Here is a 19768-nt window from a genome sequence, read left to right as displayed (position 1 = left end):
AACCATTGGACCATGAGCAAAGTGCCTCAGAGCTGTAAGATTTTTTGAAGCTGTTCAGTTTAGTTCAGTCACTCAGTCGTGTCCGACTCTTTGCGACCCCATGAATTGCAGCACACCAGGCCTCCCTGTCCATCACCAACTCCCGGAGTTCACGTCCATCGAGGTGGCTATGCCATCCAGCCATCTCATCCTCTGTCGTCTCCTTCTCCTCCTGTCTCCGATCCCACCCAGCATCAGAGTCTTTTCCAATGAGTCAACACTTTGCATGAGGTGGCCAAAGTACTGGAGTTTCAGCTTTAGCATCATTCCTTCCAAAGAACACCCAGGACTGATCTCCTTTAGGATGGACTGGTTGGATCTCCTTGCAGTCCAAGGGACTCTCAAAAGTCTTCTCCAACACCGCAGTTCAAAAGCATCAATTCTTTGGTGCTCAGCTTTCTTCACAGTCCAACTCTCACATCCATACATGACTGCTGGAAAAACCATAGCCTTGATAGATGGACCTTTGTTGGCAAAGTAATATCTCTGCTTTTGAATATGCTGTCTAGGTTGGTCATAACTTTCCTTCCAAGGAGTAAGTGTCTTTTAATTTCATGGCTGCAATCACCATCTGCAGTGATTTTGGAGCCCCCCCCCAAAAAAATCTGACACTGTTTCCACTGTTTCCCATCTATTTCCCATGAAGTGATGGGACCAGATGCCATGGTCTTAGTTTTCTGAATGTTGAGCTTTAAGCCAACTTTTTCATTCTCCTCTCTCACTTTCACCAAGAGGCTTTTTAGGTCCTCTTCACTTTCTGCCATAAGGGTGATGTCATCTGCATATCTGAGGTGATTGATATTTCTCCCAGCATTCTTGATTCCAGCTTGTACTTCTTCCAGCCCAGCATTTCTCATGATGTGCTCTGCATATAAGTTAAATAAGCAGGGTGACAATATACAGCCTTGATATACTCCTTTTCCTATTTGGAACCAGTCTGTTGTTCCATGACTGGAATGCAAAAGTAGGAAGTCAAGAAACACCTGAAGTAACAGGCAAATTTGGCCTTGGAGTATGGAATGAAGCAGGGCAAGGGCTAATAGAGTTTTGCCAAGAGAATGCACTGGTCATAGCAAACACCCTCTTCCAACAACACAAGAGAAGACTCTACACATCACCAGATGATCAACACCAAAATCAGATTGATTATATTCTTTGCAGCCAATGATGGAGAAGCTCTATACAGTCAGCAAAAACAAGACCAGGAGCTGACTGTGACTCAGATCATGAACTCCTTATTGCCAAATTCAGACTTAAATAAAGAAAGTAGGGAAAACCACTAGACCATTCAGATATGACCTAAATCAAATCCCTTATGATTATACAGTGGAAGTGAGAAATAGATTTAAGCAAGGCTGAGCGCTGAAGAATCTTTGCTTTTGAACTGTGTTGTTGGAGAAGAATCTCGAGAGTCCCTTGGACTGCAAGGAGATCCAACCAGTCCATTCTTAAGGAGATCAGCCCTGGGATTTCTTTGGAAGGAATGATGCTAAAGCTGAAATTCCAGTACTTTGGCCACCTCATGCAAAGCGTTGATTCATTGGAAAAGACTTTGATGCTGGGAGGGATTGGGGGAAGGAGGAGAAGGGGACGACTGAGGATGAGATGGCTGGATGGCATCACTGACTCGATGGACGTGAATCTGAGTGAACTCTGGGAGTTGGTGATGGACAGGGAGGCCTTGCGTGCTGCGATTCATGGGATCGCAAATAGTTGGACACGACTGAGAGACTGAACTGAACTGAGCTGAACTGATGATAGACAGAGTGCCTGATGAACTATGGACGGAGGTTCGTGACATTGTACAGGAGACAGAGATCAAGACCATCCCCATGGAAAAGAAATGCAAAAAAGCAAAATGGCTGTCTGGGGAGGCCTTACAAATAGCTGTGAAAAGGAGAGAAGTGAAAAGCAAAGGAGAAAGGAAAGGTATAAGCAACTGAATGCAGAGTTCCAAAGAATACCAAGAAGAGATAAGAAAGCCTTCCTCAACGATCAATGCAAAGAAATAGAGGAAAACACCAGAATGGGAAAGACTAGAGATCTCTTCAAGAAAATGAGAGATACCAAGGGAACATTTCATGCAAAGATAGGCTCGATAAAGGACAGAAATGGTATGGACCTGACAGAAGCAGAAGATATTAACAAAAGGTGGCAAGAATACACAGAAGAACTGTACAAAAAAGATCTTCATGACCTAGATAATCACGATGGTGTGATCACTCACCTAAAGCCAGACAACCTGGAATGTGAAGTCAGGTGGGCCTTGGAAAGCATCACTACAAACAAAGCTAGTGGAGGTGATGGAATTCCAGTTGAGCTATTTCAAATCCTGAAAGATGATGCTGTGAAAGTGCTGCACTCAATATGCCACCAAGTTTGGAAAACTCAGCAGTGGCCACAGGACTGGAAAAGGTCAGTTTTCATTCCAATTCCAAAGAAAGGCAATGCCAAAGAATGCTCAAACTACCGCATAATTGCACTCATCTCACATGCTAGTAAAGTAATGCTCAAAATTCTCCAAGCCAGGCTTCAGCAATACGTGAACTGTGAACTTCCAGATGTTCAAGCTGGATTTAGAAAAGGCAGAGCAACCAGAGATCAAATTGCCAACATCCGCTGGATCATGGAAAAAGCAAGAGAGTTCCAGCAAAACATCTATTTCTGCTTTATTGACTATGCCAAAGCCTTTGACTATGTGGATCGCAATAAACTGTGGAAAATTCTGAAAGGGTTGGGAATAGCAGACCACCTGACCTGCCTCTTGAGAAACCTGTATGCAGGTCAGGAAGCAACATTTAGAACTGGACATGGAACAACAGACTCGTTCCATATAGGAAAAGAAGTATGTCAAAGCTGTATATTTGAAGCTGTAATCAGCTATTATTTGTTTGTTGCTCTAAAAAAAGAGTTTTGTTTCATTTGCTATTTAAGATAGCAATACCAGTGTGTTTATAGTCTGAGTGGAAGGAGGAGTGGAGAAGAGATAAAGACATGAAAGAGTAAATTTGAGAAAAGATGACCCTGGGGGAATGAGATGAAGAAACCAGGCGGGATGAGTAATTTTGAAAAAGGGAGAATGGCGTCACTTCCCTTGCAGTGGAAAAATTTTCAGGTGCAGAAAGGTACATAGAATTTTCAGGTGCAGAAAGATAAGACACAGGAGCTTGTGAATGGCCCTGGCTCACTCAGAGAGAGGAGGAAGAGATCTGCATTAGTAAGGTAGAAGGTGTGAGTGACCCATGAGGAGGCGTATCACTGTGGGGAGGCCACAGAACCACCAGTGAGATAAAAATAGAAGGATGACAGTGTAGTTCACAGAGCCCAGTCGAAGTAAGGCGGCATAAATTTATAGTGAGCCCATTCTGCATAATTACTACTTTCACCCCTAAAGATAATTACAGAGTGACTAAAAATTACACATAAAGTCACAGGTATACAGAAGTTTAGTAAAATGCTAGAGGGAAGAAGCACTATCATGGTCCACTATCTGGGAGTAGGCATGGGGGAAAAGTGAAGCCCGAAATACATCAAATGAGTTGCAGGTTGTCTGTAAGCAAACACAGGCCGGAAGCATGCCCATGTCCACACACACACCTTCTATAACTTTTCAATCTAGAAGCTCTAGAGAATCTAATGAGTAATGAGTTGGCCACACAGACCAGGAAGAGATGCAGCCTACCATATCATGGCCCTCCCTGGCCCCTGAATTGCCTAACAGGGTGTGCAGCTACCAGTGATAGCCCCCCTCAGCTAATATCCTGCCAGATTTGAAAAATCTGCCACATGGTTCATATTCCATTGCCATTTCACACTGAGGTATATGTCAGCATTCAAAGAGACCTTCTACTAACAAGGGGACATTTTAAAAACATCTGGCTCTTCTGCTTCTTGAACCAGACTTGAGGGGAAGGAAACAAGGAGTATGGAAAAAGGGAGTGGGGTGAAGGCAGAGTCAGCTCAAGTATCTCTGAACAGGACCTCTGTTCCTAGGATCCTGATAGTCAAAGGTGCTGATGAAATTACCCAGGAAGTTCTGGTATTAACATCTGAGGGCCATCACCACAAATCTATTTTCCTCCTTGGTTATGAGAGCAGAGGAAACTAAATTCTTGGGGGCTAATAGGATGAAAGGAGGGTGGAAAGAAGAGAAAGAATATCACTTTCTGGCTAGTTTAGTTCAGTTCAGTTGCTCAGTCGTGTCCGACTCTTTGTGACCCCATGAACCGCAGCACGCCATGCCTCCCTGTCCATCACCAACTCCCGAAGTTTACCCAAACTCATATCCATTGAGTCGGTGATGCCATCCAACCATCTCGTTCTCTGTCATCCCCTTTTCCTCCTGCCCTCAATCTTTCCCAGCATCAGGGTCTTTTCAAATGAAAAGGTCTTTTCTGGCTAGTTACTGACTTGCAAAATTGTTCTTGAAATTGACCAAAGGAAGAGAAATGTGAGTGCTGTATTTTTAAGCTGATTTATGGTATATAGACCCAAAGAGACTTAGAATATCTATACAGTCTAGAAGTGGAACATGGGAGGAAACATAACACACACACACACTACCCATATTAGTGTCATAGAAGTTTTTCAGTTGCATATTCATTTGTTCAGTAATAATTGCATGGCTACTGCTTTAGTGCCAGGAATTGTGCTGGCTTAGGGAATGAAACATGCAATTAACAAGTGAACAAAGAAGTAAATCTGCATCTCTAATGTGTGGGTGCCATGCAGAAAACCAAGAAGTAGAGGGCAGTGGGGTAGAGAGGAGCACCCTCTGGTAGGGAGTTCAGCCAAGATCTTTCAAAAAAGGGTGCATCTGAGCTGAAATTTGATGAACAAGGAGTCAGCCATGCACACAAGCTGGAAAAGAAGTATCCAAGTAGGGACCAGAAAATAGAACAGGGTTTAAAAAGTAAATCCTGAGGCAGCAACCAATAGGCAGCAGCCACCTTCCTTCATGTTTTCCTATGGGTGCTACTTTGTGAACTGCTCCAGTATTTCTGCTTTGGTCAAACACTTTATACAGTATCAGAGCATCAGTGGTAATGCTGTTGCCATTCTAAATGTTGAATACTAGTGAGATGAAATTTGGATTAAGTAAAATGTGGCAGCTGGGAATATGGGTAGAATTTTAAAGCTCTGTTACTATTTTGCAAGCACGTAGCAGTCAAGTATGAATTTTAGTGTGTATATGCTGAGCAGAATCCTGATTCTGAACACTAATATCCTATGAAAAGTAACTTTCCTAAGGCCCTTCTGCATGAAGGAAAGCAAACCTCACAGTACTGTTCATTTTGACAGTTCTGAGAAAATATAGGCACTAACTGTACAGCAACTTCAGAACAGTTTTCGAAAAATTCTTAGTGAAGACTCTTGGCCAGTAACCTCCCTTTAGAGAGTTTTTTAATGTTTTTTTTTTCTTTTTAATTTTTGAGTAGTTTTAGATTTACAGAAAGGTTGCAAAGACAGTACAAAGAGTTTCCAAGTACAGAGAGTTCTCAGGGCACCACAATGCGTCGGATTGTCACATCTCCCCAGTCAGGTCTGTGCCTGTTCCTTAGTCTGTCTTTGTTTATCATGACCTTGACAGTCTTTAGCAGTACTGGCCAGGCCGCCTGTAGAATGTGTCCTAATTTGAGTTTGTCAGACTGTTTTTAGTGGTTACACTGGGACTATAGGTTTTGGGTAAGAACACCCCAGAGGTGAAGTGCCCTTCTCATCGCATCATATCAGGGACAAACGCCATCAACATGACATCATCGGGATGTTCATTTTGACCACATGGTGAAGCTATTAATGTTTGCCAGTTTTCTTCACTGTAAAGTTACCATTTTTCTCTGTAAGGAGTTTCTAAAAAATCAACTTAAACTACAAAAGTAAAAACTAAATGAACTAATGGGACTCTAGTACTTGTGCCCCCTATTTACTACCTCAGGTTTATACTGGTATTGCTTCAGGCCTTTTCAATGCATTTTCGTCCCTATTTACATATGTCCCTATTTAAAGAATACATATATGTATATATACAGTATAATTTTTTATTTTAGTTTTCTATATGAACCATCTGTCATACCCTATGGATATTTTTCTGCGATGTACTTTTTTCACCAAACAGTACATCTTAGAGGCCTGTCTCTGCTGTTCTTTTCAATGGCTGCATTATATTTTCTTATATACTATAGATCTCACAGCCACCCTTCTATGGATGCTTATTGTAGTTTCCTGCCCAATTATTAATAGAAACCATGGTTACTGAGCTTTCTTGTTTATGCCTCCTGTGCAGAGATGTGTCTCTTTTGCATAGATATTTAGAAGCTGATTTTCTAAGTTACAGAATGTGCACATTTGAAATTTTTCATAAATCCTGCCAAAGTGGTAATACCATTTTCCCTAATTAGCAAGTTATAAGAAAACCTGTTTTCCCACATCCATTTTGACATTGAATATGCTTGTCTAAATATTGATAGTGGTTGTCATATTTCTATTACAGTGTAAATTGGCCTTTTGTTTAATATTAGCATGGAAGACTGGCCACTCTTTCCTTTATAAACACAACTCTAATTTGACATTCATGTAAAGATCTAGGTTTGGGAGGTAAAGAAACAATATCAAAATTTCATAACTGAAAAAAGTATATTAACTAGAAAGAGATAATTTTGATCCAAATGGACTGCATTTTTAGATATTCTTTTGAAGAAAATTTAACTGCAGTCCTGATCAGAAGAAGAAGAATCAGCTAGCCCTGCATGGATCCTCCCAGACCTATAATTAAGTCATTGTGTCCAATGCCATCCTCCCCCCAAAAACCTGTTTATGAAAATGGCTTTGTATGGACATTAAATACTGCTATTGATCATCATATTTCTAAAGATATGGTGTAAATTGGTCACTGTTCTTTAACTTTATGGTAAAGTGGCAAAAAACACTGTATCCTTTGCTTCTTTTGCTTCTTCTCACTGGCCATACCAAAGAGGGAAGAAGAGGACAGCCATTTTCCCCTCTCTATGTTCTGGTTCCCCTCCATCTCCAGAGATTATGTGTTACCATGAGTATGTGGTGTACGCTCACAAAAGTGGTGTTGTATGTTCCCTGAACTTCTATAGGAAGTTCACGGAAACACAAAACACCTTTTTCCTGGCTTCCCTCATTAAATTCAATAGAACATTTTAAAAAGAAACATTTTCTTATGACAATAGTGACATGTATTTATCACAGAAAATTTGGAAAATACAGAAAAGTTCAAGGAAGAATATACGGATCACCCATTATTTTATCACCCAAATATAACAGTATTGCTAACACTTGGTCTATATCATCCTTCCAGTCTTTTTATTCTGTGGGTATACACAAGTAAACTGTAGAGACATTTGGGCAGGTGGGAAATACTTACTAGGCTTACTTTCCCCCTAATTATTCCCTCCACTCTACCTCCCACTCCACTGCCCCCTGCCAGTTTTCCAGGAGAAAATGAGATTTGCAATCAGTGGAAATCTCAGAACTGTCAAAATACATGAACTCAGCCATTTTGGCAAAGATCCAGACACAAGGTAGAGTAAATGTCAAAGAAGGTAACCTACCCAGGAAGAGAGAAGGAACACAGTTGGTGGTGATGTTCTGCTTCCTCATCAGCCCTCTGCTAACCTGCTTTGTGTCCAGTTCTCTTAGGGAAATACACTTGTGGACTTTCAGCATTTCCTGAGCAGTTTGTCTCTGTGGGCTATGGTTAGCTCATTGTTCCTGGAGGATGCTGGGCTCTCTGTCTTTACTCACCCTAGCCTGCTGTGCCCCCTTCCTTTCTTCCCAGCAACCTGCTAGTTCAACAGTATTTTTGTAGTTTGTTCAGTCATTCCTTCAAAGTCATTCACTGTAACTTGACGTCACTTTCTATCCCTTCCTGTGTAATTCTGGGTAATTTTAGAAGCCTGAAAGAGTCACAAACCTATCAGAGAAAAGCTATGGCTCCTAGCCTACCCCCTGGAGCTTGGAAATGTCATCTTTATCTGGGTGGCCATGTGCCAAAATAAATGTTCAAGTACTATGGGAAAAGAAGATGGATACTGGGGAGCAACCATAAGGACTTGTTTCTACCATAAGGACTTGTTGGAATTCTGAGAACCACTGTTAGAAGACAAGTAACCCAAGCAAGCCATTGACGCTCAGTGTTTTCATGAGGATCAGTTCTATTATAAAAGAGCACATATTATGAGAATGGGGTAAATGCTCAGGGACAGGCAGAGAGGGCCTGACCAGAGGGCAGGAGTGGGACCACACATCAACATCACCTTCTTCACAGTTTTCCTTAGGGCCCTGGGTTCATGGCCTCACTCTTCTCGAAATTAGGAAAGGTGACTGTGGAAATAAGTGTAAACCACAGGTTCTGTGATCAGTCCTACAGGGCTGACTGACTAATGCCATCCCTGGCCAGGAGAGAACAGGCATGTTCTGAGTACCTATGAGGTACCAGCAACTTATTTTCCAAATTTGTGCTATTTTACAAATGTGAAAAAAGGATCAAGACTTTAAATGATTAAGTCATATAGCTTAAAAATAGAAGACTGATCTCTGTCAGTCTGGGACAAGACTAGATTAGAGAGGTTCAGGGTTCCAAACATCTACAAATGCATGGGTCATCTTTTCATAAAATGAATCATAGTAAAAATAGTGACCTCTAATTTATTTTAGAAACCCAGATTTTCATATGTTAGGTTGAAATGGATCATAATGCTCTTCTACTTGTTCATGTAAATATGCCTTGGATCAGGAGATTTACTTTTGTGATAACCCAACTTTGATTTTGTTAATAAGATTGCAAATGTTTATGTAATTCAACTAATGCTACTTTTTTCCTAGAATGAAAACACTAAGGAAGATGACCTTTCAGTGCAACAAGATGAAAATGACCCAGCACCAGTAAATCTTAGCCAGTGTGCTAATAAGCCTGTGAAGCAGAAGAAAGAGACAGGGTAAAATGAAATCAGTTAATGGTGACTCAAGAAAATGGATTAAACACTGTGGAGAAAACTGAATCATTGCTTAATATGTCAGTTACAAGTTAACTAAAAAATGTTTAAGGCTGAAATAAAAGTAGTGTTACAGCCAACCAGATAACTAATTTTCACCCTAGGACTGAATTTTTAATGAGAGTGATTGCTAAGAGAAATTTCTTTTAAATTTGTACATATAGAGCCATTATTTTCCTTGCAGTGAATTTTAAGAGTAGCTATTGTGAAATTAAATAAAATGACTTCAGTATGCTGTATGTGAATTTTCTGAACCACTTTGAGGTGAAAGGCATTTGTTCTGTTTGTCCTGCCTGCTAAAGGTACAGCTATGCAGTGGCCCTACAGCTGCTGGGCTTTGATGACAGGACTGGGCCCAATGACGGGGATCCTGTCCTGATGAGGGGGACCTACTTGTCCTTTCTGTATCTGCGTCACCTGAGGATCCGGGAACTGCAGGTATGTGGATGGTCTTGCATGCATCTGAATTGTTTGGTTGTCTGTAAAGGGGGCTTGCCTGCTGCTCCAGTAATGTGCATTTTTACACTTTGTTCTGATTCTTCCAAGAAATCAAGCCTTTTGGAGGGTGGTATATTCCTCTCCCAGCAGTAGGGTTGACCTGCCAACTTCTGGGACCCCAGTAAGTTTCACTCTGTAGGGTGGGCCAGCAAAGGCAGGGTTATGACCCCTGTTCTTTCTTTGTTTCAGCGCATCTGCTTAGGAATTCTGAACTATTTTAGATCTGTTGAGCGAACGCTGACGATCAACACTTCAGGCCTTACCTTGGTTTCAGGGAGCCTGGTCCCTACCTCAGAAGATAGTTCCTGGGTAAATAAAGCAAAAGGAGGCATGGGCGCCTCACAAGGCCTAGGTGCTCACCACTATGCCCACGGGACACCTGCCGAGCACAGGGTGAGGATTGTGTTACAGTTTTTTTTCCCATGATTATCTTGTCTTCCAAGCTACTACTTCTTGGCACCTGGAATTAGTTAAAATAATGAAGTAACAGGTGGGAGTTTCTAGGAAAATAACTTTTTTGAAAAATTACAGTGAAAAGGGAAATGGCTTTTTAACCACAATAAATACAGTGTCCACTTGAGAGCAGGACACAGGCAGAGAACACAAAGCCCTGGAAACCGCAATAGGAAGGAAGGCAGGCATTTAGCTGCTGATTTATCCACTTTATAGAGAACAGACCAAGAGGAGTCCTTTCAGAGAACCACATGTCCTTACAGAGGAATTCTTATAAGACCCTCCTTGACATTGCAAGAAGTACTTTTTTTTTTTTTTTTGACTCTTTTCTGTTTTCTAAGCCCCAATTTAAAAAAAATAGATTAAAAAATAAATGTAGGAAAAAAAACTTGAAAGATTCAAATATTGAATTATTCTATCCCTCCTCAAACCTGCTGGTGGTGCTTTTAATATCTCTTGGATATATTTTTATATAATCTAAAAAATTTCTTATTAAATCTCATATTAAATCCCTTTCTTTGGGAGTAAAGTTAAAAAATATATTTTCTTGAAATATTGTAGACACTCTTGCAATATGTTCATCTTAATCTCCAGAAATTTTATTGATGGTAGGGTTTAATATGAATTTTTAATCTTCTTGAAAGATACTAGCTTGACAAATGTGAAAAATAATATCTATTTAGCTACTAAATAGGTCATATTTTAAACTTGTATGACCCCTGACTTATGATTGTCATGTTTTATTAAGGGTATGAAATCTTATTATCAACTGTTGCTCATATGCAGTCTGGAGTAGTGCTGTCCAGTAGAAATATAACACAAACCACAGATGTCATATACAATTTTCTAATAGCCACATTTTAAAAAACATAAACATGAAATTAATTTTAATAATATAATCTATTTAAACCCAGTGTATCTAAAATATCATCCTTCTAACATGTAATCAATATAAAGAAATCATTGATGAGATATATTTTTTCATACTAAATCTTCAAAACCTGTTGTTAATATGCAGCTAATATGTACAGGTATAGTACATCTCAACTCAGATGAGATGAGTTACATCTCAAGCCACATTTCATGTGCTCCATAGCCACATGTGATTAGAACCTACTGTATTGAATAAATCAGCTCTGGATATTAGAAAACATTTTCTTATTTTTCCTGCCTAGTCATTTCAAGTCCAACTTACTCAATATCTGGGAGATTCTTCTTTTTGGTCTTCTTCCCTATCAATTTCCACCTCCCCTCTCCTCACTGTATACAGATTTTCCTTTTTACCTTTCTTCCTTCTTCCCTTGATCCTAATTTATGGTGAGCCAAGTTCAGTTAGTATGTCCCTCAGTGGAACTGGAAAGGAGGGTTAAGACACTTTTGAAGCAAACACACCCATAAAACAAACACATCTTTTGTCTTGCTAATATCCAGCCTGTCTTATACCACATCTTGGTGTGTTATTTGCTAATAGATTAAAAAAAGATCTTTCTTACCACTGCGCCCCTCTCCCAGTTTGTTTGTTCTAGGATGGGGTAGGGTGGAAAGGAAGGCGGAGAGAGGAGACAAATCCTATCTTGTCCCATTGATTGTAGGAGGAGTTTCTCAAGGGTAACACAGTATTTCTTTCCTGTGGTCTCATAAATGGTAGGAATAACATCACCCTTAAGAAACTGCCAGCAGCTGCTACTTTAGTGTGAGAAACTCAAGGAGGTAGCCTTTCTTTGAGGTCTTTAATAGGACCATGTGATTTAGCTGCACTCCTTGTATGTGGCCATGTCAGCATTTAATCTAGAATGTCCAGACTAACTATGTGATTCTTTCTCATGTAGAGGATGGAAGGAACAGATGCTAATTTGTTGGGTTGATCTTACTAGGCCAGAGCTAAGGCTACCAGGAGCAAGATTTTTGGGCTTAGCAGCCAGCAGAGATAAAGAAGAAGCAACTGAGATGGAAACCCTCTTCCCTGGGCCTAGTGTGTTTGATCCCACAAAGGAAATCTTAGGCCAGTATTAACGCATATTTGCTCAGTGATAATACCAAAAAAGGAAAGCCCCTACCACCTGTCACGGGCGCTTTGCCACGTGCCTGCTTCAGGCACAAATTCTTGCCATTATGGGGCTATTTAATAGGCACGCGGCAGAGTAGAAAAGGCCCCAGAATGAGAGGCAGCAGCCTTTTCCTGGCTGTTTGACCTTGAGCATGTTTCTTCAGGCATGTAGGCCTGACACGTTATGGCATGTTCAGGATCTGCCTGGATTTGGCATGCCGGTATCAGAGACTGTTGTAAGCAAGTAGCGGGAGATGAAGCTGCTGAAAAAAAGGAGACCATGAAAGGCTAGGCTCTGTTCAGGATATGGAACTAATTTCAAGATTGGTGAGGAAGAGAGAATTTTAAATAAGAAAATGGCACTCCTCATTGCTTTATAAATTTCTCAAGATCTTTGCGCAAACATAATCATGTTTATTCCCTTGCTTGAACTGTTCATGAATTTTTCTATTCTCACAAGATAAAGTGATAAAGTCCAAGCCCTTTGGTGAAGTTTACAAGGCTGGGTGCAAGCCGGCCCCTGCCAACCTCTCAGACGTCATTTCCCTCCTCCTGTCCCTATACCTTCATTCTTACAGACCTGGGCCTGCCCTTCCTCTGAAGGGGCAGAGCTGTTCATGCCTCTGAATCTTAAATATAGCTACCCTTTTGTCCCTTACCTCCTCTCCTTGATAAAGGCTTACTCTATTCAAGTCCATTCAAACATTACCTCTCTGAGAAGTCTTTCTTATATCTCTATACAGAGCTTAGTGCTTCTTCCTCTGGTTTATCTACCTACATTACAGCACGTGACTCATTCCAGACTGTTGGCTTATCTACTCCCACAGGCCATGAGCCCATCATTCATTCATTCTCCCATTCATATACCCCACAAATGTTCTGACCAATAAATATACTAGGCACTAGGCATACAGCAGTAAACAAAACTGTCACAAATTCTTGCCATTATGGGACTATTTAATAGAAAGAGACAGATATTAAATAAATAAGTGACACTGTAGAATGGCTAAAGGTTTGACACCAAAATTTCTCCAGACATCCTAGGCCCTTGCAGTTGGGAGGCGCCAGTGGACTGTGAGCAGAAGTGACATGTGGCACTTAAGTCCAGAGCATGTAAGGGCTGACCCATGACCCTCCAGCTCTCATCCCCTGCTGCAGCCAGTGGAAGGCATGTGTCAAGCCACAAAATAGAAACATCCTAGATCCTTGGGTCACTGCTAGAAGAGAGAAGCCCAGAAAGCAACTAGTCCTGCAGTGGGCTCTGCCTGACTTAGAAATTAATTTGAAGTGTTGACTACTGAGCTTTAAGGTTGTTTGTCGCAGAATAATCTAGCCTTTGTGGACTGGTAAAGATGGTGATAGAAGCTGTGGTGAGAAATTAAGTAGGATAAGGGGATAGAGAGTTGGTGATAGGATATTGCAGGTGGAAGGGAGGTGATCAGGGAAGGCCTTACTGAGAAGGTACAATCTGAGTAAAGACCTGTAGGAAATCAGGAAGCAGACCATGTGACTGACTGGGAGAAGAGTGCCAGGCAGAGGCGAGAGCAAATGGGAAGGCCCTGAGGCAGAACTGTGTCCAGCAGTGTTATAGGAACAGCAAGGAGCTTAGTGCAGCAAATGAGGTTAGAGAGATTGGAACACGTTATACAGGGCCTTGTGGATCATTCTGAGGACTTTGAGTGAGAAGAAGAGCCCTTCGAAGTTTTGAGAGTGATGTGATTTGACTTTTTTTCTTTTTTTTTTAAACATCTTTGCTGCTGTATTGAGAATAGACTGAAGGGCTAAACAGAGACTAGCTACTACATTGATCAAACTAGAGACACCATCTGAGAAGACACAGGATGAGAAATGGTTAGGTTCTGTATGATTTCCAGGCTGTTGGGATGTAGAATACGAGAGAAGTCATTGTTGATTCCAAAATTTTGACCTGAATATCTGTAAGTTTGGAGTTGCCATCACCTATGATGTGGTTAGCGCAAGTTTGTTGGGAAGATCAGGCTCTTGGTTAAGGGCACTGAAATTTTGCCATTCTTAATAGAAGTTCAGGTGGCAAAAAGCAAATAGAGAGCTGCATATATATCTTTCAGCTAGTAGGTATCTAATAAATGTTTGTTGAACAAAGGAAAGACTGTTCATAACAGAATAGTTGTGAGGTCACAAAAAGTCTATGTAAATGAAAGTGCTTTGCAGAGTCTATCATACTGTTCAAATTCAGAAAAAAATAGTTTTGATAAAGTATTATACTCTACAAGTGAGGCAGAGACTAGGAAATATTTTTTGTTTTCCTTTTAAAAGATTTAAAATATTGAGCCTAAAGATTGAGTCATTCACCCAACAAAGTTTGATGAGTTCTTAGACTGTATTAATATTATTATTAGTAGTAGTACTGTTTATTATTTGAAATTAATGAAAAGATGATTTAGAAAAAGGCAAGCTAGTCAGAGAAGTGTTGTCTACATTTCCAAAAGGCCTAAACTTCTTGTTCACAAGTGATAGCAGAAACCAGTAGAGTGAAAAGAGTTAATGATGGCCCACCAATTTTCCTATAACTACTATACTCAAATAGTTACCTTGGCATCAGTAAATTTGCAGACTTAAAAGCATATGAATTATCCCAAAGGTCAGATTATACCTTAGCCAAACAGGTAATTATTGCCTTCCTTTTCTTGCCGGAAAGAAATTATTATCCTCCAAGAATAATATTGAAGGATCAACTTTCTACAACACAAAAAAACATTAGAAGGAAGGTCTTCTACATAGCCATGGAAGAAACTAAAATAAAAAGGAAATATTATAATGACTGAACCATAATTCTACATAGGGTAATTTGGCCATCTGGTCTTCAGGTTCATCTTCTATGGACACAGGCATACATTTCAGACACAGGGAGGGAAAGGGAAAAATATGTATGTCTATCTAAAGGGCTCAAACAATGAATTGGGTATGGGGAAAGTGGGGGGCGGGGGAAAGACCATTTAAATAGCTGGTAGCATTAGAGTCAGTGTCTTGACTCTGTTATTGCTTTCCATCAGCTTTAGAACTTAATCCAGTTGCCATTTCTTTAACAGCTCAGAAAATTGTGCTGTGTAAGGACACTGAGAAAGAAAGGTCTTTTCCAATGAAGTGGGTGAAGCATACCATATTAAGTTGTCCCTTTTTTTCCTCAGAGAATAATTCATTTTGCATAACAGGCTTTAGGAGCTAAACACCAATAGAAGTCAACATGTAAATATAAGTGAACTGTTTCATTTTTATATGTTGCATGTAGTTTTCTCAGCAGCATTTCTGTTTTCCACTGGTACCTATCATTTCACAAAAAACAACATGTTCACCTTTGGCACTCCTAGACAAAGCAAGCTCCTAATTATCAAAAAGTTTTTGCCTAAAAGAATAGTAAGAAAGTATACCAAAAGCAACCACCTACCAGAAAAATTTTTAACAATAAAATATCTTCTTGGTGGAATGTCATGAACCATAGCTATTATTTAGAAATGGTCCTAGTTTTACTTATTAGAATATTTCTGAGTTTCAGCTTGAATATTTAAAAATCTATAATTGAATGAACAACTCATTAAAGAGGAGTCTTTTCAGGGACTTTAAATATTTAATTACCTGGTGTACTTAAGTGAAAGTGAAGTCGCTCAGTCGTGTCTGACTCTTTGTGACCCCATGGACTGTAGCCTACCAGGCTTCTCTGTCCATGGGATTTTCCAGGCAAGAATACTGGAGTGGGTTACCATTTCCTTCTCCAGGGGATCTTCCCGACCCAGGGATTGAACCCGGGTCTCCCGCATTGGAGGCAGGCACTTTAACCTCTGAGCCACCAGGGAAGCACAGGACATAAAAACTGATACAGACCCAGAGTATTGAAAGGGCCCACAGAGTACACTCCATCCATCTTTCTGATACTGACAATTATTCATCAACACAAGTAATCATCTGGCCTGTTTACAAGAAGTAAATGATATATCTTCTGAGAGCCATCATGTAATGACTGCTTAAAATTTATAGATAAATGGATTCTATCCAACAACTGATTACTGAACAAAGTTTTTATAAGAATGAATAGATAGGGAATAAAAGATTGGGACCTGTTGGTTCCATAGTTTAAATGACTCATGAATATAACAACTAAGGAAAAAATACATATATACATAAAATAGCAAATATTGGTAAGGATGTTGAGGAATTGTAACTCTTGTGTATTGTTGAAAGTGAAAGTGAAGTCACTCAGTTGTGTCTGACTCTTTGTGACCCCATGGACTGTAGCCTACCAGGCTTCTCAGTCCATAGGATTTTCCAGGCAAGAGTACTGGAGTGGGGTGCCATTGCCTTCTCCAAGGATCTTCCTGACCCAGGGATCGAACCTCAGTCTCCCGCATTATAGGCAGATGCTTTACCCTCTGAGCCACCAGGGTTAGTGGTAATGTAAAGTGGTAAGGGAAAGAAGTACGTCAAGGCTGTATATTGTCACCCTGCTTATTTAACTTACGTGCAGAGAACATCATGAGAAACGCTGGACTGGAAGAAACACAAGCTGGAATCAAGATTGCCGGGAGAAATATCAATAACCTCAGATATGCAGATGACACCACCCTTATGGCAGAAAGCGAAGAGGAGCTAAAAAGCCTCTTGATGAAAGTGAAAGAGGAGAGCGAAAAAGTTGGCTTAAAGCTCAACATTCAGAAAATGAAGATCATGGCATCTGGTCCCATCACTTCATGGGAAATAGATGGGCAAACAGTGGAAACAGTGTCAGACTTTATTTTGGGGGGCTCCAAAATCACTGCAGATGGTGACTGCAGCCATGAAATTAAAAGACGCTTGCTCCTTGGAAGAAAAGTTATGACCAACCTAGGTAGCATATTCAAAAGCAGAGACATTACTTTGCCAACAAAGGTCCGTCTAGTCAAGGCTATGGTTTTTCCAGTAGTCATGTATGGATGTGAGAGTTGGACTGTGAAGAAGGCTGAGCACCGAAGAATTGATGCTTTTGAAGTGTGGTGTTGGAGAAGACTCTTGAGAGTCCCTTGGACTGCAAGGAGATCCAACCAGTCCATTCTGAAGGAGATCAGCCCTGGGATTTCTTTGGAGGGAATGATGCTAAAGCTAAAACTCCAGTACTTTGGCCACCTCATGCAAAGAGTTGACTCACTGGAAAAGACTCTGATGCTGGGAGGGATAGGGGGCAGGAGGAGAAGGGGACAACCGAGGGTGAGATGGCTGGATGGCATCACTGACTCGATGGACATGAGTCTGAGTGAACTCCGGGAGTTGGTGATGGACAGGGAGGCCTGGCGTGCTGCAATTCATGGGGTTGCAAAGAGTTGGACATGACTGAGCGACTGAACTGAACTGAACTGAAAGTGGTACAACTGCTTGTGTAAAACAGTATGGTGGTTCCTCATAAAATTAAAAATAGAACTATCTTATGGCTAGCAATTATATCATATGACCAGCTATCCTATGACCAAGGGCAAGGGAAGCTGCAACAAGATGGTAGAAGGGGTGCAATCACATACCAGCCAGAAATGCTTGGAGGGCACAAACAAAACTTCGTGTACACCACAATCAAGGAAAGGGAGCAGTGACCCCTACAAGAGATGGAGCCACACCTGCCTTTGAGTGTTTGAGGGTCTCCTGTGGAAGCACGAATCAGCAGTGGTCTGCCACGGAGACAGAGGCTCTAGCAACAGCAGTCCTGGGAGGCATGTCATGTGGCATAAGTCCTCTTAAAGGAGATCACTGTTAGTGCCACTGTAAGCCACCAGGGAGGCGCCAGGGCTGGCGTGAGGGGCAACTCACAAACTGGAGAACAATTACACTAAAGAAGTTCTCTTGCTGCTGCGAAAGTTCTAAGCCACACAACAGACTTCCCAACGTGGGGGTTTGGAGAAGGGACTGAGTATCCCCAGAGAATCTGACTCTGAAGGTCAGCAGGATTTGATTACAGAACTTCCAAGGACTGGAGAAACAGAAACTCTTGGAGGGCACAAACAAAATCTTGTGCATACATGACCCAGGAGAAAGGAGCAGTGACCCCACAAGAGGCTGAGCCAGATTTGCCTGTGTATGCTTGGGAGTTTCTGGCAGAGATATTGTTCAACAGTAGCCTGGAATGTGGGGTCAAGGACACTGAGTGCAACAGTCCAGGGAGTCCCAGCATGCTGAAATAAGTCTTTTTGAAGGAGGTTGCCATTGCCATTGTCCCTACCATAGTCTGGCCTCAGGCCAAACTACAGGGAGGGAACACAGCTCCTCCCATCTGCAGAAAATTGGATTAAAGAGTTACTGAGCATGGCCTTGCTCACCAGCACAAGACCCAGTTTTCCCCCAGTCAGTCCTCCCCAGTCATGAAGCTTGCACAAGCCTCTCATCCTCATCCATCGCAGGGAAGACAGAATGAAAACCACAATCACAGAAAACTAACCAAGCTGATCACATGGACCACAACCTTGCCTAACCCAATGAAACTATGAGCCATGCTGTGTAGGGTCACCGAAGATGGACAGGATATGTGGAGAGTTCTGACAAAATGTCCACTGGAGAAGGGAATGGCAAAGCACTCCAGCATTCTTGCCTTGAGAACCCCATGAACAGTATGAAAAGGCAAAAAGATATGACACTGAAAGATGAACCCCCAGGTCAGTACTTGTCCAATATGCTACTGGAGAAGAGCAGAGAAATAGCTCCAGAAGGAATGAAGAGGCTGAGCCAAAGTGGAAACAGTGCCCAGTTGTGGATTGTCTGGTGGTGAAAGTAAGTCTAATGCTATAAAGAACTATATTGCATAGGAACCTGGAATGTTAGGTCCATGAATCAAGGTAAATTGGAAGTGATCAAACAGGAGATGGCAAGAGTAAACATTCACATTTTAGGAATCAGTGAACTTAAATGGACCAGAACAGGTGAATTTAATTCACATGACTATTATGTCTGCTACTGTGGGAACAATCCCTTAGGAGAAATGGAATAGCCCTCATAGTCAACAAAAGAGTTCAAAATGCAGTACTTGGATGCATTCTCAGAAACAACAAAATGATCTTGGTTTGTTTCAAAGGCAAACCATTCAATATCACAGTAATCCAAGTCAATGCACCAACTAATAATGCTGAAGAAGCTGAAGTTGAATGGTTCTGTGAAGATCTACAAGACCTCCTAGAACTAACACCAAAAAAGAGATGTTCTTTTCATCACAGGGGACTAGAATGCAAAAGTAGGAAGTCAAGAGATACCTGGAGTGACAAGTAAATTTGGCCTTGGAGTACAAATTGAAGCAGGACAAAGACTAACAGAGTTTTACCCAGAGAAGGTGCTGGTCATAGCAAACACCCTCTTCCAAAACCACAAGAGACGACTCTACACATGGACATCACCAAGTGGTCAATACCGAAATCAAACTGATTATATATTTTGTAGCAGGGGAGCCTGGTGGGCTGCCATCTATGGGGTCGCACAGAGTCGGACACGACTGAAGTGACTTAGCAGCAACAGCAGCAGGAGCAGCCTACGATAGAGAAGCTCCATACAGTCAGCAAAAACAAGACTGGGAGCTGACTGTGGCTCAAATCATGAACTCCTTATTGCAAAATTCAGACTTAAATTGAAGAACGAAGGCAATGGCAGCCCACTCCAGTACTCTTGCCTGGAATATCCCATGGATGGAGGAGGCTGGAAGGCTGTAGTCCATGGGGTCACTGAGGGTCGGGCA

General features: G+C 41.3%; 1 protein-coding gene across 2 annotated transcripts in view; it reads left to right on the top strand.

The window, feature by feature from the left end:
* The window catches only part of CCDC162P (coiled-coil domain containing 162, pseudogene), a 195329-nt gene that overhangs the window by 54031 nt on the left and 121530 nt on the right, over positions 1 to 19768 (top strand). For both annotated transcript variants that reach the window (XM_060419505.1, XM_012182637.5), the window contains 3 exons: positions 8890 to 9002; positions 9362 to 9497; positions 9747 to 9950. In XM_060419505.1, the coding sequence (XP_060275488.1) occupies positions 8890 to 9002; positions 9362 to 9497; positions 9747 to 9950 (453 nt within the window). The remainder of the gene's footprint in view (positions 1 to 8889; positions 9003 to 9361; positions 9498 to 9746; positions 9951 to 19768) is intronic.

This window comes from Ovis aries, chromosome 8 (genome assembly GCF_016772045.2).
Source record: "Ovis aries strain OAR_USU_Benz2616 breed Rambouillet chromosome 8, ARS-UI_Ramb_v3.0, whole genome shotgun sequence".
NCBI classification, from domain to species: Eukaryota; Metazoa; Chordata; class Mammalia; order Artiodactyla; family Bovidae; genus Ovis; species Ovis aries.
The sequence above is the reverse complement of the archived record's forward strand: the minus strand, read 5'-3'. Positions and strand labels throughout refer to the sequence as shown.